We start from the raw sequence: 21926 nt of genomic DNA, 5'->3' as shown, positions 1-21926 counted from the left end.
CTGGCACGTGGACTTCCTTACCGCCGTCAAGAGGTTATAATGGAAGGATGCCCAGGAGGAAAAGGAAGGCGCGCACACCGCGTGACAGGCGCCCGTCGGTGTGGCGAGGACTCTATTCCTGGTGTTGGCCCGGACATCGTGCCCCGAGTGGCGGCACTGCGCACAGGCGCGATGCGACACCCGCCCACTCTTCAACAGGCCTGCACGCGCCCTGCGGATCACAAGGCACCCCCTGTGTCGGTGGTGCCGTTCCTCCCTCACTGCGGTGACCGGCCCGCCTCTGCCTCCGCCGGAACCTCTTCCCGACGTGAGCACCGCAACTCCTTGCCGACCAGCGAGCGGCGGATTGATTTCCTCCTGCCCAACCTGCGGCAGAGTGCGCTTTTCCGTCCACAGTATGAGGGCACACGCCGGACGTGCTCAGCCTGGCGTTCCGATAGTTTGCGAGGGCCTCACATGTGGATGCCACAATGGTGCCAGCGTCTTATTAACAGGCGCCTTAAGCGCCGGTCGCCACCGAAGTTGCCAATCATGCCGGCAGGCAAGACACGCAGGAAGCACAAATGCGGGCACTCGAGATGGACCAGGCTCTTCCGCCACCGCCTCATCACAGACGCCACGGGCTGCTGATCCCCGACGGACCACGGGAGACTCCGCCCCATCCACTGCAGAAATGCCCTGTCATTGAGAATATGGACTGCGACTGTGTGGGACTGCCCCAGCCCGCACGACGGAAGAATTGCCACTTTTGTACGGACGGTCCTTGCGCTACTCATTCGCTATTGTAGCAGCATACAACCAAAACAAGATAACAAGCTGCTTTGTGGTGAATATTGGCTGCACTTCCCGTGGACCAACAATCCGCGTGGTGTGCGGGGATTATTCCTTTTTTTTATTGTTACTTTGCTTTTGTGTTGCTGTGTGCGCTGCACCTTCTTGTGTGTGTGCGCACCCTCCGTGAGGGGTGCCGACACGACGGACCGCTCTCGCCGTGTGTGCATGCGGTGGAGCCTTGTGTGCCGCTCCTGTTTGCTTCTCCCTCCTCCATCTGTGTGTTGGTTTTGCGGCAGGGCTGTGTGTGTGTGTGTGCCTGCTGCCGTGGATTGGAGTGTGTGTCGTGCGTGGTGTGTGGCGTACGGTGCATGCCTGGCTGCTGCCCTCTCCTCATGTGGTGTGCCCTCTGTGTGTGTCTGCCGCACCTCTCGTCTCCCCTGTTGCTCTCCATTTTCCTCACTGTGCGGATCAGCTCCACACCACTGAACGACCACACTCACAATTATGATGACGTGCCGTCTGCTGTGCGCCCTGTTGGTGCTTGCCCTGTGCTGCTGCCCGTTTTTCTGCACGAAAGCGGTTGTTGCAGAAACAGGTGTCCCCAATGAACCGCTCACACAATCACAGTTGCAAAGTACGGGTGACAGTTCTTCAGGTTTAACTCCTGACACAATCAAGAAACCGGATAGTGCCGGTGCGTCACATAAGCCAGTTTCGGCCGTTGCGGGAGGGGGATCAGGCGGGTTGTCCAACACACAGGATGAAACAAATGCGTCTGGTCTGCCTGGACCAGGTGTTGGTGACGCCGATTCCCCAGGTTCAACGGGTAATTCCGAAGAATTGGTGGTAAAAACAACAAAAAAACATGATCCGGTAGTGCCAGCACCTAATGGAGAGGTTGCGGAAAAGGCACATAACGCGACGAATACGACCCCTACGATAAAGACACCGCCACTACCAATCTCGGCAGTACCACAGCCAAAAGCATCACCAGCAGTGACTGTTCCAGAAACAGGAAAGGGCTCAGCGGCACGAAATCTCTCCCAGTTGTCAAGAGAAAAAAATAAAGAAAACACAGCGTCACAAACCAAAGCGCTGTCCGAAGCACTGAAACGGCATCCAGGGGATGCTGAGGCAGAGCAACAAGAACAAGAGAGCGACACATCAAATCTGGTGGAGATTAACGATGACGGCAAACATGCGGAAACGACATCATCATCCATCTCTATAAATGACAATGACGATGCCCAGGGTACGGGGGCTGAGAATAATGACAATGATCCACGGCCCAACCCCACAGAAACAAACGACCACAAAGTTCATAATACCAACCTTGCTTCTGCACCCACTGAGACCGCACCAGAAACAGTGAATACGGCCACCGCCGAAAGAAATGAAACACTGAAGTCTGAAGGCAGTGACGGCAGCACCGCGGCCTCCCACACCACCTCCCCTCTTTTTCTTCTTCTTGTTGTTGCGTGTGCGGCTGCTGCTGCGGTGGTGGCCGCGTGAGAGTGAGTGTGAGAGAGCCATGCACCGCCCGCACACACACTCTTTCTTCTCTCTCTCTGTGTGTGTGTCCCCTTGCATGGACTCTCGCCCTCACCTCACCCCACGAAGCACACACATAATGTGCCCATTGTATATATGCATGCACACCCATGCAGGCCCGTTGGTGCTCTCTTTTGCACGACACGCACCGCTGCCGTCCTGCCTGGCTGCATGGGCGGAGCACCGTAACTGTTTCTGTTTTGTTTTTATTGCATTGAGTGGGCGACCTCTCTCTCTCCCTCTGTGTGTGTGTTTTGCTTTACGGGAGTAATGAGAGTGTGTGTGCGCTTGTCGTCCCACGCTTCGGCTTTTTTTTTGTTTTTTTTTTTGTTTTGAATCTTTGCTTCTGTTGTGGTTGAGAGCACCCATTTTACTTTCATTGATTGGTTTTCTTCTTAAAGTGCGGATGGCTGAATTTTCCCTTTTGTATTCTCCTGTTCTTTGTTTCTTCCCACGCAATCGGTCCTTGTTGCTTCAGTGAGCCAAGAAATATTTGCTTAACACCCACATCAATGGCTTACTTGCTCTACACCCCACATTAGTTTGAGACGCTGGTGCTGCATGTGATGATGTTTGTGGTGTGATTGCCAGCGGGTGCTTTGCTGTCACTTTGACGTACCCTCGATTTGTTGAATATGTGATGCGTGCCGACAGCGCGAATTGGATCCGCGTCGTTGTGAGGGACGCACCCTTTTTGAGCAGTTGGTGCGCTGCGGTCATAGACCGTCATTGGGAGGGATGGACGCCCATCCGCATCAACGTATCCACAAGGGACCTGGATGCTACCGGGAAGTATTGGATCTCAGAGAGGTACCACGCAATGAATTCATTGAATGACAATTGCGAGTGTGAAGGTGACGTTGTATCCTCTGCGCACGGGACCATCCTCGAGAATGAAGTTGTCCCTGCTGCTTTCAAAACGCATGCGGATCGTCTGCTCGTGCAGCCACTGGAGGGTCCTTTGATTGTGCCCCCATTTGCCACGGGCAGCGTTTGCCTTCGGTTTACGGTGCGTGCTGGGCATTGTTCCACTGGTGTTGCCAATGCTGACATGGTGCTGTGCGTGGCAGAGCGCTGTCGGTGGACTCAGCGAATGCCGCGATGGCTGCGAGTGAGCACCACGACTGCGACGACATTGATGGCATGGAGCTGCAGGATGGCGATGGTGACGGGAGGACGCTGGAGTCGCACTGGTCGCAGCGCCACGCGAAGGATGAGTGGATGGCACCGATTGTTTGTGCCGTCTGCCGCACGGAGCTGACGCTGGCCGCACCGGCTGACCTGGGCTGCATGAGGGTGAGGTGGGAGATGGCGGAGCCGATGCGCTGGTGAAGGAATTCGGACTGTGCGCTGCTGCAGAGGAAGTGCTCCGCACCGAACATGAGTGAATATCCCCAGATGTTCTGCGAAGCGGGCGTTCCTGCCAGACGCTGCACGTTGGATCGGTATTCCAGTGGTTGGTGTGTAGACGAATTATCCATGAAGGGTCAGCAAAACGCCCGATGGACAGTTGCCCCATCATTGGTCCCGCACTGGATGTGAGGGATGCTGCCGCTGTTATTTGGAGGGGAGAATTTTTGTCTGCGATGCCTGGGGATGAGCCCTCTTCGTGGTGTCTGGACACACCTCCCACCAACACGACGGATGCGAGGGACCCGGAAGAAACATACATCTCGGTGCTGTCATGCATGCGGCATTGCGGTGCCTCAGCATGCGGGTGCGTCTGAGAGTGACTGAAGAGGGCAACGCCCGCTGTGCCCCATGCACGGCCGAGGCGACGATTACGTGGGTTGCTCCGCCCTACGACGAGGGAAAAGCTATTTGCCGTGACCACGCGCAGGTGTGCACGATATCCGCCACCAGCGTCAGTTTCCTTCCAGTGGTTCCGTGGGGTGGCGATGAGAGAGGGTGTGTGGAGTAGGACGGTTTCACTGGCATATGCTGAACAAGCTTTGCCACGGGCATCCGTCCCCGATCCAGAGAGCATTGAGACCGGCCGTGGCACACCACCGAAGTATTTGGACACGGCTGCTCCCCAGAAGCATCCGTCGCCAGAGGAGAAGGAGGTTGCCTCCGGTGCCACGACGGCAACGGAGTGCGCTTGCCCAGCGACACGGCGGGTGCGCCGCAGGAGGCGGAGAGGGAGAGCGATCTTCCGGACATCGACGATGTGGCCGCCGATGGTGTGACGTCTGTTGTGGGACAATCATTAGGAGATGAGGCCGCCAGCGACAAGGCCGGTGGCGGTGCCACAGCCACGGGACCCAGGAGCCCTGATGCCGCTGATGCCGCGCACGGTGCCGTGGACCCTCCGCCGAGGGAGGATGATGCGGCGGTGGTGTGCGGGGGTTGGGAGGCAGACATGGAGGACGCCCCGCCTCCGATCCACGGCAGTAACAGTGCGGCTGCTGCTTGTCCCTTTCCGCTGCTTCTTCTGCTTGGCGCTGCCGCCGCGGTGCCAACACTCAGCAGTGGGTGCAAGAGAGAAAGGCCTATATCAACTGGCATGTCCCTATCAGTATATACATACACTCTGCTTGTTTGTATACTTTGTACCAGGGACATGCTGTATGCACTCTCCCTCTTTTTTGTTGGTCGCTAATGTGGCGGCACTACGCGTGTTTTAATGGGTTTGGGAACAACAATTTGTCTGACCTATTCTGAAGAATACTGTGCTGTGTTTGTGTGCGTGTGCGAGGGATCTGTGAGGTTTTGATTTCCCTATTTTTATTTACCTGCTTTGGCATTGTGTAATGATACTTCCCTTCTCCATTATGTGTGTTCTGAAGTGTTGCTAGGGCACCGGGAATGTATGCCTGTGGACGCACGCCGTGCATTATGCGCTACATTGGTGGGAGGGGAGACTGACGTAACTGGCGGGATTCAGTAAGGCGCTTTTTGCCCACGGACCCTGCAGCTGCAGCAGCCTGAGTGGCGCTTTGCATATGGACGTGTGGATTGTTTCTCTCTTGCGAGGCCTTTTCTACTGCGTGTCATTCTCCGCTCGGGTGCCGTGCCCGTGGCAGCAGCGGCGGCATCAAAAGGGCTGTGTGCGTGGAGCATCCTTGATTGAGTGCCTGTCTTACTTCTCTCTGTTCTGTCGATCGATTGTACCGTGTGCCGTCCAAACGGTTGGCATGACGTTCTTCTGACGGCGGGGTCCGCGTGAGACGATGTTGCGTCGAGTGCTTTGTTGCGGGTGTGTGATTTTCGCAACGGTTTTTGGGCGGTTGACTGTTGGGTTGTTGAGGGCGGCGTGGCGACGGGTGTGGATGGACCCGATTGTGTGTCGTGGCTGTTCGTGCGGGGAGCCGCGGGAAGGAGGAAGGCAGCGGAGCGATGGACTCACGAGGAGTGCGGTAGCGTGCAGCCATGAAGATTGGCGACAGGGAACTCACTGCCGCTGTGAGTTGCCGTGTGTGGTGTTTGTTTCTGTTATTATTACTTGCGTTGTTGGGTGTGGCCGCTGTGGGGGAAGACTGTTTTTTGTTTCTTTTTCACGCCGTTTTGGGATCCTTTTCTGCACCGGCATCACTGTGTTCCTGCCGTACTGTTGCGCCCTCTTTCCCGTCCATTTTTGGGGCAGCTGCGGGTGGGTTTTACATGCCGTGGAGCTGTGTGCCGTGCTGTCCGGTGTTTCATTGTTGCCTGTTCTTCCTGCGTGCACGCGTCCCCCATGCTCATGACAACAACCCTCATGCAAACGCTACTCCTCCTTTTCCATGCTGCTGATGTGTGTGTGTTCTCCTCCTCCTCTCTTTGTCCCTCCCTAGACTGTGTGTGCAGCCGTGATGATGACGATGACTGGCCGTGTGCTGCTGGTGTGTGCCCTCTGCGTGCTGTGGTGCGGTGTCTGCGGTGGTGGACGAGCTCAAGCAGCTTCTCCAGATACTAAGTCCAGTGAAGAGAAACCTCAAAACGAGAAAGATACCACAGGTGTCGTTGGTGCAGGAGAAGGCGACCAAAACGATAAAGAGGCAGCGCCACAAGCAGCAGCACCAACGAAGTCAGGATTACCGGCAGTGGCACCGAGCCCGTCACAGGCAACAGAATCCGGAGGAGCATCAGAAACGCCAGGTGCAGCAAAGGACAGCAAGCATCAAAAAGAAGACGAAAAGAAGGAAAAGGAAGAAGAAGAAGACCAAGACGAAGAGAAGGAGGTAGACGAAGAGGAGGAAAAAGAAGTGGAAGAAGAAGAAACTGAAGGGGAGGAAGACGAAGAAGTGGAAGAAGAAGAAGAGGATGATACGAATGAAGGGAAAGCCACAAAGAAAGAAGACGCTGATACCAGCACCACAGAGGGGATCTCAGCAGGCAATGAAGAGCAGCCAAGTTTATCTTCTGCTGCGGAGGGAGCATCGAATATAGCAAATCCCAACAGCACACCAACAACTGGAAACGGTGATCCAGCAGCTGATGTTGCAGGGACACGAGAAGAAAAACAAAATGAAAATAAAGATGCCAATCCGAAGGAAACACCAGTCGAAGCCACAGCCATGAAAACTACAACGGCGACGACTGGCGACAGTGACGGCAGCACCGCGGCCTCCCACACCACCTCCCCTCTTTTGCTTCTTCTTCTTGTTGCGTGTGCGGCTGCTGCTGCGGTGGTGGCCGCGTGAGAGTGAGTGTGAGAGAGAGCCATGCACCGCCCGCACACACACTCGTCCTTCTCTCTCTCTGTGTGTGTGTCCCCTTGCATGGACTCTCGCCCTCACCTCACCCCACGAGGCACACACATAATGTGCCCATTGTATATATGCATGCACACCCATGCAGGCCCGTTGGTGCTCTCTTTTGCACGACACGCACCGCTGCCGTCCTGCCTGGCTGCATGGGCGGAGCACCGTAACTGTTTTTGTTTTGTTTTTATTGCATTGAGTGGGCGACCTCTCTCTCTCTCCCTCTGTGTGTGTGTTTTGCTTTACGGGAGTAATGAGAGTGTGTGTGCGCTGGTCGTCCCACGCTTCGGCTTTTTGTTTTGTTTTCCTTTTTGATTTTGTGGTTGAGTGCACCCATTCCGCGGCTGCGTGTGTGTGTGTGTGATGATATGAGTAATTTGCGTGTGTGCCATCTGCCTCTCTTTGCCGTTGCTTTCTTCAGACTCTCTTGTGTGGCGCACAGCTGCTCTGCAAGTATAGGCGCTGCCAAACACACACACACATACGCTATGGAGCGGCGTGAATGATGATGACTCACGTACACAATTTTTCTGTGGCCCTTGTGAGGAGGGATGAATGAACACCGAAATTTGTTTTGTTTCCGTGCTAAGGGCGTGATTTTCTTGACGTGAAGCAGTTGACTAACGTGGTGTGGCATTAAGGGTGACTGGGAAAAGTGAGCATGGATTCTTGCCCAGCAGCTGCACGTGCCGACGTGTTTCTCTGGCTGTTCATGCACCGACGGATTCTACGGCTGTGTGGGGCGATGTGCGATGGATGTTGCGGGGAGAGACAACAGTAAAACGACTGGCGGCAGTACATGTGGGCGTTGCTCTGTGTCTGCTGACGCGTGGCGGAAGCACCCGTTGTGGCTTTTACTGCTGTTAGCAGTCGCTGTGTTTTCCGGTGCACTGTTTTCCTTCTCATTCCGTGTGTCTGTGTGCGTGAGTTGTTGTTGGGAGTGACTGCGGTGGGGATGATGCTGCCACTCACTGTGGAGGGGCGGCGGTGTTCACTGTTTCACTCCTTTTTCCTTTTCTCTCTCTTTCTCACGCACAAAGAAGGAAGGAAGGAAAACAAGCGCTAATCGCTACTGTGAAATTCGAAGGCACTGAAAGGACCAACAGCACACACACCGCCCACACACACATATTTATATGCTCTCACGTGTTGCTGCAGTCATGGCACCCCGCACACACAACCGTCGCCGCGTGACCGGATCCAGCGGGAGGAGGAGGGAAGGAAAAGAGAGTGAGCGGCAGAGGCGCAACATGTCGCGGCATCTCTTCTACTCTGCGGTGCTGTTTCTCCTTCTCCTTGTCGTGATGATGTGCTGCAACGCTGGTGGTGTTGAAGCTGATGTACTGGCGCCAGGCCCAGAATCTTCACCGAAAAATCATTTTGTTTGGAGAGATAAGAAAGAAGGTGAAAAAGTGAGTTCGCTCTATGCTCCCAGTCTTCTTGAGGTGAATGGTAAAGTGTTTGCCGTTGCCAAGGCGCAGTGCACGGAGAATGACAAGGTTTTTACTGGGATTGCCTCGGGACTCCTAACGTTGGATAAGAGTCAAACAAAGGACTTGGATGCGAGTAAAGTGAAGACACAAGTACTGGAGGAATGTCCATCCGATAAAGAGGAATGCGCCTCCCAACCAGAGGAAAAGGATGTTTCCCAAAGCGAAACGAAAGTACATGTGAACCGACCGGCAACAGTTGTGAAGGAAAATGAAATTTACATGCTTGTTGGGAAATACAGTCCTACAGCTGTTGTTGTTCCTCCGAAGAATGATGCCGAGGACTGCGGACTTTTGCTGGTGAAAGGAAAGGTTGGTGGTGGGAGCAGTGACAGTATTATTTGGGGAGATACCTCTGGCGTCCCGTGCGTTTCTACTGTTGAAAAAGAAAAAATAGGTTCGACACGACTGATTGGCGGCGGTGGATCGGGTGTTAAGATGCATGATGATACGCTTGTGTTCCCCGTGGAAGGCACGAAAAAGGAAGGTGAGGCACAAAAGGCCGTTTCGCTGCTCATATACACCTTGAAGGATACTAATACTTGGAAGTTATCGAAGGAGGTTCCTGACGGTGACTGCAGTGATCCCTCCGTCGTGGAGTGGGGGGAGAAGGACAAAAAACTCATGATGATGACTGCGTGTGATGATGGCCGCCGCAGGGTGTACGAGTCCGGTGACAAGGGGGAGTCGTGGACGGAGGCACTCGGGACACTCTCGCGCGTGTGGGTCAACAAACAGGGCGAAGGAGCGAAGGGCGTTAGGAGCGGGTTCATCACAGCGAAGATTGACGGTGTTGAAGATAACAGAGGTGTGATGCTCGTCACTCTGCCGGTGTATTCCGAGGTGACTGAGAAAGGAGACAATGGAAAGGGAAAGAGTGAACTCCATCTTTGGCTGACGGACAATACGCACATTGTTTATATTGGGCCGGTATCCGATGACGACGCTGCCGCCAGCTCCCTGTTGTACAAAAGTGGTAAAGATGGTGATAATGAGGAGTTGATTGCACTGTACGAGAAGAAGAAGGGTGATGAGGGCAAACCATCACACAGTCTTTGGTCTGTGCTTCTGACTGCGCAGCTGCAGCGTGTGAAGGATGTGCTGGCGACGTGGAAGGAAGTGGACGACCGTGTCTCCAAGCTGTGCCCTTCAAAAAGTGCCGCAGCAAGTGCCTCAACTGACACTGCCTGTAGCCCTACTGTTAAGATCACGGATGGGCTGGTTGGCTTTTTGTCGGGCAACTTCTCTAATGACACATGGAGGGACGAGTACCTCGGGGTGAACGCCACAGTGAAGAAGGAAAATGGGGCGTAACCGGCGGAGAATGGCGTGACATTTAAAGGACGTGGTGCGTGGGTGGAGTGGCCTGTTGACAAGCAGGGGGAGAATCAGCTGTACCACTTTGCGAACTACAACTTCACTCTTGTGGCGACGGTGTCCATCGACGGTGAGCCGACGAGTGGCAGCGTCCCTGTGATGGGTGTGCGTCTGAGTCGTGAAGGAGAAAAAAAAACTTTTGAACTTTCATACGACAAGGAAAAGAAGTGGCAGGTGCTGTGCGATGTCGAAAGCCCTGAGGATCAAAGCCGCACTTTGGCGACGGATACAACACACCACGTCGTGATTTTGCTAAGAAATGGCACCCAGGGCTCCGCGTACGTCGATGGTAAGCGTGTGGGTGGGGATGAACAATGTAAATTGGAAACTACGGGATCGAACGAGATCTCGCACTTCTACATTGGAGGGGATGGAGACGAAAAAGCCGACTCAGAGATCCAAGACGTGTCTGTGACTGTGACGAACGTCCTGCTGTACAACCGCCCGTTGAATGACAGTGAGATTACTGCGCTTAACACAAAACTTTCTATTCCAGAAGCAAGAGAAGCAAAAACAGTGGAGGTTACTCCTCCAGAGGCAAGTAAACAAGCTACGCCGGAGGCTGCAACTCCGTCTGGTCTTGTCGGGCAAAAGCAGACTGAACAGGATCCGTTGAGGAAAAGTGAAAATGCGGGGAGTGGCGTTTTATCCACGTCCGCGGCATCTACAGCTACGAATTCCCCAGCAGCCAAAGAATCCGAAGACCAGTCAGCGTCGGGAACATATCCCGAAGGACATTCAAATGTGGATGTTGATTCTTCGTCCGAGGGAGGCCAAACGGTGGATGCCGAAGCTGGAGACACGGTGCAGGGAGATGGAACACAACAACCGTCAGTGGGCACTTCCGCCACAGCAGATACAAATGCCCCTACCGCTGAAACCATGGCGCACGATGGAACCGCAGTGACAGCTGAGTTGGGTGCGCACTCTGGTGCGAGTGGAGAAACGGTGGGAGGGACGGATGGTCAGAAAGGGGAGGACATCCATGCACAGGACGGCGAAGTAAAGGCTGCGGCACTCAGCAGCAGTCTCGGGAATTTGTCGCAGGGGAATAACAGCGATGCCGGCACTGTGTGTGGGAGCGGACTGCTGCCGCTGCTTCTTCTGTTGGGACTGTGGGTGTTGGCGGCTCTGTGAGGAGTGACTGGCTGCCGCGTGGGACACCTTGCGACCTCCCTCCACCGACACACCTGCCAATGAATTTATTACCTCAAATAACTTTTATTGCTTTTCTCTCTGATTGCTTTGCTGTGCGTTTTTATATCCCCATTCCTCTTTTCTTTCTTTGCTTTTGGGGCAATCGCTATGGACGTTTTTCTTTTTTACTCTTCCCTCTTTAAATTGTTTCTTCCGCACTCTTCCTGCGAGGGGTGCCGTGTGTTTCCGCCCAACTGCTCCACTCGCACACCCACCGACACGCTCATGACGACGGCCCTGTGCGCCTCGCCTGCTGCACGCATGAGGAGGGGCCGCGACGAACGGCGCGCTGAGGGAGCCGTGACGTGTGGGCGTGCGACGAGGGCCTGTGGGGCGGCGCACACATTTCTTCCCTCTTGTTTTGTTTCGTTGCGGCCAGGGCTGGCAGACACCCGCAGCGCCACACACACAGCCACACCCTGCCGCCGTGTTTTTCTTTAAGGATTGTTTTGCTTTGCGTGTTTATTTCATGCGGTGGCGCACCCTTCGGTGTCGGCCTCGTGAGCATTTCTCTCCCCTCTGATGATTTCTTTTTCTTTTGCTGCGCTCACTCTCCCGATGGAGTGACGCGACTGCCGTCATGTCTGCGTGCTTCTCTCAGTCCCCACACACACGAGTGACTGTGCTCTGCGGGCCGCACTCACGCGCCGATGAGAGGGCTGAGGGGAGCAGCAACACGCAGATGACCCCATGAAATATAAACGATGTGCGGACACATGGAGGGTCGGACGGTTGAAGCACACGTAACCATCTTTTTAATTTTCTTTTGCGGGCAAAATAAATACAGACAGTTTGGTGTGACCACACGGCAGCCAGGCGATTTTTTTATTATTATTTTAAAATTTGTGTGGAGCAGTAATGGACGATTTCTTTTCATTTATAATTATTTTGTGTGGTGGGGTTTACATAAGACGAAGGGGACGTTTTTTTGTTTTCATAAATATTGTGTGAATTGCCGCTGCTTGGGCTGCAGTGCAGTCATGAGTTTGAGCGGTCTTCTTGTTGTTGTTTCCGTTATGCGTCTCCGCTGTACATTTTCGTGCGTCGCTCCACATACTCTGCTCCCTCTTTTCCACTTCTTTGCTTTGTGTTGCTGCAGACACACACACACACACGCACAAGATGCACATTGCAGTGGATATGAATGCACCTTTTGTGGTGCATGCTGGCGGTTGCGTGTGGCGGCTGTTGTCTTCTTCCGTGGCCATGAGGAGGGGAAGAGGGGAGAGAGGGAGCGCAGCCCGAGTCTATTTTCCTGTGGGTGTGATGCACCGCGTGTGACTGCGCTGAGTTGGGCTCCGTGTCCCATTGAGGGCGGGATGGCAGGAAATTTTGTGCCGCGTGATGGATGGATGAGGGTTCGCTTGCTCCGTGTGCGTTGTGTGGTGGCCGCGGGTTTTTGCCATTTCCCTGGGGCTGCGGGAATGAGCTGGGGGAGATGGTGGTGGATGTCTTCTTCTCCTGCATGGTGGGTGGCTGCTGGCGTTGTTTGCCTTCCTTGCGTGGATGCCGTCTCGTGGTGTGTGGACTGTGCGGCTGGGCCTGCTGCCCTCTCCTCATATTGTCTGCGCTCTCTCTCGCTGTATCCGCTGTGCTCCGTCCCTCTCCCTCTCGTTTCATTCCTTTCCTTTCCGTCTCACCGATCGGCTGACTGACACCAGCGACTCCACTACGGGTGACGATGACTGCGATGGTGACGGTGCGGCGCCGTGTTGGTCCCTGCGCTCTTGTGCTGCTGCTGCTGCTTGTCCGTGTGCGTGACGGCGACAGGAGACGATAATAATGATAACAGCCGTCCTCCCAGCCCTGAGCTAGGGAAACCGGATCCTACAAAAACATGCCTGGTGCATTACAGCCATATGGTGGGGAGACCGGTGTGCCACAGACAGAGAGTGGGAGAGACAGCGAGGAGGGTTTGCGAAGTCCAGGACCTTCGTTGCCAAAGGAAGCAGGCACAGCCATCACTGGACAGACACGAGTTCCGCCAGAGTCACTGAGTTCGGCTAGCGATAATCCAGAGCAACGAGGTTTGGCAACTCAGTCTCCACACACACACAAGGTGCGACCGGTATTTCAGATGCACAAAATAAATGGTCGCAGTAAAATACACAAGGCGATGAGACTCATAAGGCACCGACATCAAATCAGAAGATCAAAATGCCAAATAGTACCATCAATAAGACTACAACAACGCTCTGGGTCAGCCGGCCACCTCAACGTGGTGCCGGGGTCTAGTACTCTTTGCTAGGGAAGAAGCTAAGCGCCTGCGGCCCATCCGCTGCGCGCGGAGAGGTGAAAGGCGCCGCACAAACGGGTCGGAAGGGCACCAGATGGAGCCATTTGTAATGGTTGTCCGCTGAGCGGTGTTTTCATCCGCTGCTGAATTCCATCGGCGCTTATCAGCGCTATACATACCGTTTGCGTGCCGTATGTGACGCGCAACGACAAATGCTACTGCTAAGCGGAGACATTGAGCAGAACCCAGGCCCCATAGCAGTACTCCAGACGAACGTTTTTTGCCTCACGCCGTCAAAACTCGCAACATTAATGGCGCAAGGAGCAGACATAATAGCCATCCAGGAGACTTGGAAGTCGTCAGAGCAGATCGCCGGCATGCACACAGGAGATTACGTGCTCTATGCACAGTCGCGCATCGGCAAGGGAGGCGGTGTGGCGGTGCTGGTGCGGAAAACTCTCCGCTCCAAGCGTATACCCCTCACCATCCCCCAGCACGACACCAGCCTTGAAGTGGTGGTGGTCCAGGTTGCTCTGGACCAGAACCGTGATCTTATTGTAGCGAGTGCCTATATGAGACCACCAGCGCAAGTAACGCAATCCCTCAGGCGGTTATTAAACTGCCTTCCAGCCTCGTCGCCGCTCCTGCTGTGCGGGGATTTCAACATGCATCACCCACAGTGGGAGCCGTTCCTGGAGACTTCTCCAAGCGAGGTTGCTGCAGAGTTTTTAGAACTGTGCACGGATGCGGGGCTCACCTTGGTTAACACCCCCGGTGAGATCACGTATGCCCGTGGCGCAAGAGAACGATCCTGTATCGATCTGAAATGGTCAAAGCATCTGACTGTGTCGGATTGGTCAGCTTCTGTGTCGCCGCTTAGTGATCATTATATGCTGACATTCACGCTGCATCAGGCGTTTAAGGATACCATACCTTCGGCACCTAGGATATTCCACAGTTGGGGGAAGTGCAAGTGGGATTTATTCGTCAAGGACCTCGACGCACAACTTCCGGCATACGACTATAAAAAGCTGTCCACCGGCATTAAGGCCTTCACGAGAGCGCTTATAACTTCGTATCGACGACATTGCCCCCGCGGCATGCACAAGGACGGTCCCAGGCTTTGGGACGACACTCTCATGGAGGCAGAGCGGATGGCTACCGACAGCAAGGCCCGTTATCTGCATTTACCGACGCCCGACCGTGAGGCAGAAATGCAACGGACAAGGAGTCCATTCTTCCTCCTACTCCGAGAGCGCTTGCGCAACACGTATCCACGCCGCATCAGCAAGTTAAATCCAGGCGAGCCACTCGCATGGAAATACATTTCCGGACGAAAAAAGGCATCGATTCCATCCCCCACATCAATTTTATTGGGAGGTGGTCAACACACTTACAAAACAGCAAGGAGAGCAGCGAATGCTCTCAATCGCATCTTTTTTCCATTTCACCCCTCTCACAAGGCAGTTAGGCCTTCCAAAGGCAACAACAGACGGAACACATCCTTGGGCATTGTTTCTTCTTCTTCTTTTTGGGCAGCAGAACAGCAACAAGTCTATCTCTACATTTACATCAGGGGTTTTGTCACTCCCCTCTTGATGCACCTTTTAATTCTACGGAACTGCTTGCTGCGCTACGTAATACGCCGTATGGCAAGGCCCCGGACCGGATGAAGTCTACAGTGAGGCACTGCGACATATTTCGTCAAAGGGCCTCCGATTCCTTCTTCGTTGCATTAACCACAGCTGGACGACCGGTACGATTCCGGTTGAGTGGAGACGCGCTACCATCGTCCCACTCTTAAAACCCGGCAATTCGCCGGAACTGCTTGAGTCATATCGACCCATCAGCCTTACTTCCATTGTGAGTAAGGTTGCCGAGAAAATGGTACTGAAGAGATTGCTTTGGGTGTGGACGCCGCACCCCCACCAGTATGCATATCGTAGTGTGCGTACCACGACGATGCGGCTGGCACACCTGATACACGAAGTGGAGCATAATAGAAATCACTATTTCCAATTGAGCCTTCCCAAGAAGAGCGGTATTGGCAATCAACTCCACTACAGACCCCATCGGACCCTGCTGGTGTTGGTTGATTTCAGCAAGGCCTTTGACTCCATAGATCATCGAGTCCTCAGTCGCTTGCTGGCTAATATTCCGGGGGTGAATTGTAGAAGGTGGCTTAGAAACTTTCTATGTGGTCGCTACGCGGAGACACGAGTTGGCCACAGACACAGCGATCGGCGTCCCATGCTGCGAGGAGTTCCTCAGGGGTCCGTGCTGGGACCGTATTTGTTCTCCCTTTACGCACACCCACTTCTCAGTCTGCTGAACAGCTTTGCGGGTGCCACGGCAGACATGTATGCGGACGACCTCTCTATTATCGTTAGGGGGCAGTCCCGCGAAGACGCCATTCCCACTGCCAACATGGTTCTTAAAAGACTGCATGCGTGGAGTCAGGAAAATGGCCTGGCCATCAACCCGTCAAAGCGTGAAGCTGCTTGGTTCACACTTTCCACGCACACGGAGTCCGATTATGATCGTGAAGGAAGGTGGCCCCTGGTAGTGGCTGGATGTCAAATCCCAGTCATGACCATGGGGGCATCGCGAACTACGAAGCTTCTCGGCATGGATCTCGATCCGCGACTGACGCTAAATGCGGCGGCCACCAAGCAATGCGCTGCCACTTCGCAACGGATATCGCAGCCACGCTGCATTGCGCACAAAGAGGCGGGACCATCTCCACATGACCTACGCACGTTCGTCATTGGATACGGTTCTTCCAAATTACGCTATGGCAGCGAGCTCGTATGGGCAGCAACGACGGATTCAGCGAAGAATGAGATGCAGAAGACGTACGCAACTCTGGCACGCATTGTCAGCGGAGTTCCGAGCACTGTCGACCCGGAATCCGCACTGCTGGAGGCTAATATGCCCCTCTCCACGTCCTTTGCCTGCGCGCACGGCTCTCAATATTTGAGAACACACGCGCATGTCAGACGGACTGGATGCGGAGACCCCCGCCTGAGCCACCGCCTCGCGCCGGTTTCTGCATCTCGCCATTATCTCGGGACGAGCTATATGCCTTCGTAGACGCATACACAAAGGACTATGGCATCACCGAGAGCTCACCACGCGAAGAGCGGTTCTTTCGCAGCTCCATTCCTGCCTGGTTTGCGGCCTCCGCTCACCGGGTCACCATCGGCGTGGAACTTCCGATAGACCTCTCAATAACTGACGAAGAAGAGCTGATACGGGAAAAGCGCAGAGTCAGCGAAGAGGCTCTAGCGCTGCACAGCCATCGTCGTGGATACTTGCGACCGATGGCGGTGTAGACGTTCCCAAGTCAGCCGGGGTTGGAATACTGCTCTCATCCCTCAACTCATCGGAGATAATAGAAAAGGCCATTATAAACTGCGGTGCACGCCTTGCAGCTACAGGACGGAATCCCGTGCGCTGCTTCTAGCCCTGGAGAAGCTGATGATTCCTCGTATCCGCCACAGGCGTAAAACCCTGCTTGTGGTTACGGACAGTCAGTCTCTTCTAGCGGCTCTAAACAAGGGCCCGCTCAGTCAGACAGACTGGACGGAGGATCAGATCTGGAAGCGTCTCCTGACACTGACGTGTGCTGGCTGGTCCGTGCACCTGCAGTTTTGTTACGGACATTGTGGAGTACATGCTAACGAGCTTGCAGATCAGTATGCGACGCAGACTATGGCAACCGGACAATACACGGAGCAAGGAATCGCACCTTTATGGCATACGGATCTGCTTATATGTTTTACTGCCCAGCTCACCAAAAAGTGGCGTAGTACCATTCGTCAAGACACTCATCGCTACTTGCTTTGCGGCACAAGGCCATCAGATTTCAGCGGTAAGGACCTGATCATTCAGGAATTTCTCCACCGTCAGGAACTGGTTCACCTCGCAAGGGCAAGGTGCGGGGAATCTGAGCTCTGGGGCCGACTATACTGGGCTGTGAGAGATTGCATGAACCAACGCCGATTCTGCAACATCTCACCGGAACAGTCTGCATATATGCGCTCTAACAACGATCCAACTGCACCGGGGACGGACACTGTTCCCCCGTCGGCAAGGGAGGAAGACGTCTCTCCAGTAAGGAGACGGACCGTCACACGCCGTCGGAAGGAGAAATGTCCGCACTGTGATTCCACATTGACGGGATTCTCGGGTCTCGTCGGTCACTGTCGGTCATTTCATCCGGAGCATCCTCCACCGCTTCCCGAGCTCAAATGTGATTTCTGTGACATGGTCTTCCCCACACGGAGAAGCACCGCACCGCACAGAAGTCGCTGCGCACACAACCCAGACGCCACACGACATCGAAACAGCAGTGCCAGGAGGCGATCTCTGCTGCCGCAGGATCAGCCAGCTTCCACAAGCACGCCAATCGGCTCGCAGGAAACCTTGCACCATCTGCTTCTAGAATGTCCAGGCACCTTGGCTGTGCGCCAACGGCTGGGCATTGAGCGGGACCTCCGTCACGGAAAGTTCTCTCAATGGCAGTTGCTTCATAGCAGGAAACTTTTGTCGTTGCTCGACCACCTCTTCGGCACTCAGATGGCATTGTATAGCTAGACGCGCTGGTAGGAGTAGGAAAAAAAAAAAGCCTGCCGCAAGAAGAAAAAGATCTTCGCGGTGAATCTGACAGTTGTGAAGGAGAGGCGGAAGAACTGGAGGAAAAAGAAGAAGACAACGGAAATAGAAATGATAAGGAGCTCACAGATAGAAGTGAAAATCCGGCCAAACACACAGAAATACAAACAGCAACAACAGAACTAAATAAACAGTCCAGCCCTGAGGCTTTACAGGACGAGCAACAGCCAGAAGAAGTTCAAAGCGAAAAGGACTCAAACAAGAACTCACAAACAAAGAGCGTTGCCTCCATCGCAGCCAATCAACACAATGAACCATCTGCCGACCATGGAAAATCAGGGCCACCTTCACCCACGGCAAACGGTGAAGCCGCCAATAATGAAACTGAAAATAGCACTGAAGAGGGCATCCCGAAAAATGATCCAGCAGCTGATGGTGCAGGGACAGCAGAGGGAAAACAAAATGAAAATAAAGATGCCAATCCGAAAGGAACACCAGTCGAAGCCACAGCCATGAAAACTACAACGGCGACGACTGGCGACAGTGACGGCAGCACCGCTGTGTCCCACACCACCTCCCCTCTTTTTCTTCTTCTTGTTGTTGCGTGTGCGGCTGCGGCTGCTGCGGTGGCCGCGTGAGAGGGAGGGAGAGAGAGCCGTGCACCGCCCGCACACACACTCGTCCTTCACTCTCTGTGTGTGTGTCCCCTTGCATGGACTCTCGCCCTCACCTCACCCCACGAGGCACACACATAATGTGCCCATTGTATATATGCATGCACACCCATGCAGGCCGTTGCTGCTCTCTTTTGCACGACACGCACCGCTGCCGTCCTGCCTGGCTGCATGGGCGGAGCACCGTAACTGTTTCTGTTTTTTGTCCTCTTATGATTGTTTTAAGTGTTTTTAATTTTTCTTTGCTGTTTGCTTTAAAATATTTTAAATGTTTTTTCGTTTTTTCTGTTAGTGTGATTTTTTTTCTTTTGCGTTTTGTTTTTTCTTTTTTTCTTTTTTTGGTTTTTTTTTTTTAATTTTTTTTTTTTTTCTCTCACTCCCCCATTCCTCTTTTTTGCTTTTGGGGGCAATCACGATGGACGTTTTTTCTTTTCTACTCTTCCCTCTTTAATTGTTTGTTGCTGCACTCTTCCTGCGAGGGGTGCCGTGTGTTTCCCGCCCAACTGCTCCACTCGCACACCCACCGACACGCTCATGACGACGGCCCTGTGCGCCTCGCCTGCTGCACGCATGAGGAGGGGCCGCGACGAGCGGCGCGCTGAGGGAGCCGTGACGTGTGGGCGTGCGACGAGGGCCTGTGGGGCGGCGCACACATTTCTTCCCTCTTGTTTTGTTTTCTTGCGGCGAGGGCGGGCAGACACCCGCAGCGCCACACACACAGCCACACCCTGCCGCCGTGTTTTATTTAAGGATTGTTTTGCTTTGCGTGTTTATTTCATGCGGTGGCGCACCCTTCGGTGTCGGCCTCGTGAGCATTTCTCTCCCCTCCGATGATTTCTTTTTCTTTTGCTGCGCTCACTCTCCCGATGGAGAGACGCGACTCCCGTCATGTCTGCGTGCTTCTCTCAGTCCCCACACACACGAGTGACTGTGCTCTGCGGGCCGCACTCACGCGCCGATGGGAGGGCTGAGGGGAGCAGCAACACGCAGATGACCCCATGAAATATAAACGATGTGCGGACACGCAGAGGGTCGGACGGTTGAAAGACATTTAAATATCTTTTTAATTTTATTTTTGGGTAAAATATGCGGTCAATTTCTGGAGCAGCTTGTTAGTTAGGTGCTTTTTTGTGTGGGTTCTTTTTTCTTCTTAATCATTTGGGTGTGGCCGTAGTAAAGGACGACATTTTTCATTTTGTTTTTCTTTTTTTTTCTTTTTTCTTTTTTTTCCAAAGTGTGAGGGGTGGAAGGTTGAAAATGAGTTTTTATTTATTTATTTTTATTTAATTTTTTAATGAATTGCCGCTGCTTTGGGCTGCAGTGCAATATCATGAGCTTGAGCAGTCTTTTCTCTTTATTTCTGTCATGCACCTTTGCTGTACATTTTGGTTTGTGCGTCCCTTCACATGCTCTGCTTCCTTTTCTCTACTTCTTTTTGCCTCGTGTGTCTGCAGGCACACACAACTACATGCACGCACAGAATACACATTTCATTTGATTTGGATGCTTCTTTTGTAGCGTGTGCTGGCGGTTGCGTGTGGTGGCTGATTCCTCCGTGGGCATGAAGGGAAGGAGGGGAGAGGGAGCGCGCACCGTGAGTCACTCTTCCTGCGACTGCTGTGGAGGTCCGCATCCTTTCGGTGTGCGCTCCTCCGCCGTTGTGCCGTGCGTTTGCGCGTGTCATTTGTTGTGCGCGTGTGCGTGCTGGGCATGTTGTTTTGGACCGTTGGGTGGCTGCCATCTGTCTATGGCGGATTGTGTGAGCGGGCACGTGCGGATGGGGGTCAGGGCGCATGGAATGAAGGAATGGCGTGGGGAAGGGGGAATTTGATTTGGAGGGTATTTGGACCGGATTCATTTGGCTGCGGTGGACACATGCACGACGGATGTGTTTCCGCATAATGGGGGAGGATGCGACAGGACTTTCCGAAGTGGCCCGTCAATGCAATTCGGGTTTCATAGCATCGAGGCACAGTGGTCTTCCTGCAATGGCTGGTGACGGCCTCTAGTGGACCGGTGTATTTATGCTGCTGCTGCTGCTCGAGGAGGCGTAGAAGTGCGATTTGAGGTGGGCGGCGAAAGGGCCACACATCCCGCAGTGACGGTCGTCGTTGGCCCACCGGATGCCTCTGAAGGTTTTGTTGGATGCAACGTCCTTATGCCCGTCTCCGGATGGCGGCATCCCTGATGCAGCCAACGAACGGGGCTGCGAGCGACGGTGAGACGCAAGCACGTGTGGAGGCTTGGAGCGGCCGGCGCACCGCACGCTGAGCGCATGGCGCGGCGAGGGCCGGACCCAGAAAAGGGACACCGCGTGGGACGTCAATCTTCACTGCGGCGACCGCCACCGAATTCGGATTTGCTCGCACCTTCTGCGGTCCCTCTTCCTCCCCTCACTTCTGTGCCGAGGACTGTGCTGCGGGATCCAGCAGCGCGATGTTTGGCCGCAGGAACATGGCCCGAACAAATGATTTGTGGGAGGGGATGTGCACTGCGACGAGGAGGAAGAAAATAGTTGCGAGACGACCACCACCGCAAGACCGGAGTGAAGTTGTGTTTTGTCCACTTGCGCGAGGGCGGCCTGCCACCTGGTCGGTTAGGAGGATTATTTTTTTTTTTGCGCTCTCTTTTTATTCCGCTGCGTTTTCCTGCGGACCTGCGAAGGGAGATTTGCAAGAAATTCCTGCGAGGCGTCCGTGCCGTCGTCGGAAAGGCGGATTCCCCCTTGAGAAACGCTACTTTTTAAATTTGTTTTGGGCGGGGAGTTCCTGTCGATTCAACGCGAATTTGTTCTGCGGATTTGATGCGTGTGTTTCCGAGCGGTTCGGTCTGTGCTCCCAGCCCACTCGGATGTGGTGTGCGCGTCGACGTGAGGGTGCCTGCCAGCCGTTTTATTGCCTCCCCCGCTGTGGCTGCCGCCGCTGCCTTCTTCCCTCCTGAGATCCTGCGGCTTCTTGACAAGATGTTTTGGGGAAGGCGTTGCCGCTCTTATCGTCCATGGTATTTTGATTCTGGTGTCGTGGTCAGGAGACATTGAACGAGAGGGTTTGCTGCCCTCCTGTTTTATTTGCCCTCTCTGCCTGACGGCCAGTTCTACACAAACGTGCTCCTCGGCACCTCAGTTGTCACTGGCAATCGCATGCGCCAACTCTTCTCTGCTCCCTTTCAGTGTCGCATTTTTTTATTGATTGACGGACGCCATTCTGTCCGGCGTGCCACTTTGATTGGATTGTGTGGGACTGCTCGCCGACGCCATCGGAGAAAGCAGGCCGACTTTTTACGTATTTAAATGCCATCTTGCGCGCAGGTATTTTTTACATGTTCTGTT

General features: G+C 54.0%; 2 protein-coding genes and 3 pseudogenes across 2 annotated transcripts, besides 12 other annotated features; all 5 read left to right on the top strand.

The window, feature by feature from the left end:
• Positions 1–277: part of a mobile genetic element that runs on past the window's edge.
• Positions 1–9717: part of a sequence feature (areas not merged during assembly with more than two copies in the genome that could not be assigned to a particular haplotype) that runs on past the window's edge.
• Positions 1279–2286, top strand: Tc00.1047053510693.150 (mucin-associated surface protein (MASP), putative; the record flags this gene model as incomplete). Its single annotated transcript, XM_815563.1, has 1 exon — positions 1279–2286. One exon carries the CDS (start codon positions 1279–1281, stop codon positions 2284–2286), a length of 1008 nt encoding a protein of 335 aa, XP_820656.1.
• Positions 2634–2682: a sequence feature (A-rich).
• Positions 3385–3801, top strand: Tc00.1047053510693.141 (annotated as a pseudogene).
• On the top strand, positions 6117–6947 carry Tc00.1047053510693.130 (mucin-associated surface protein (MASP), putative; the record flags this gene model as incomplete). Its single annotated transcript, XM_815562.1, has 1 exon — positions 6117–6947. One exon carries the CDS (start codon positions 6117–6119, stop codon positions 6945–6947), a length of 831 nt encoding a protein of 276 aa, XP_820655.1.
• Positions 6427–6568: a sequence feature (CT-rich).
• Positions 8144–11011, top strand: Tc00.1047053510693.120 (annotated as a pseudogene).
• Positions 9718–10421: a sequence feature (heterozygous, non-Esmeraldo-like haplotype).
• Positions 10422–21926: part of a sequence feature (areas not merged during assembly with more than two copies in the genome that could not be assigned to a particular haplotype) that runs on past the window's edge.
• Positions 11891–11916: a sequence feature (AT_rich).
• Positions 13265–17936: a mobile genetic element.
• On the top strand, positions 18002–18562 carry Tc00.1047053510693.91 (annotated as a pseudogene).
• Positions 18896–18968: a sequence feature (A-rich).
• Positions 19648–19675: a sequence feature (AT_rich).
• Positions 19785–19827: a microsatellite.
• Positions 19861–19894: a sequence feature (AT_rich).

Source organism: Trypanosoma cruzi, genomic scaffold (assembly GCF_000209065.1).
Source record: "Trypanosoma cruzi strain CL Brener 1047053516815 genomic scaffold, whole genome shotgun sequence".
Taxonomy (NCBI): domain Eukaryota; phylum Euglenozoa; class Kinetoplastea; order Trypanosomatida; family Trypanosomatidae; genus Trypanosoma; species Trypanosoma cruzi.
Note: the sequence above shows the minus strand (reverse complement) of the source record. Positions and strands in the feature narration are given on the sequence as shown.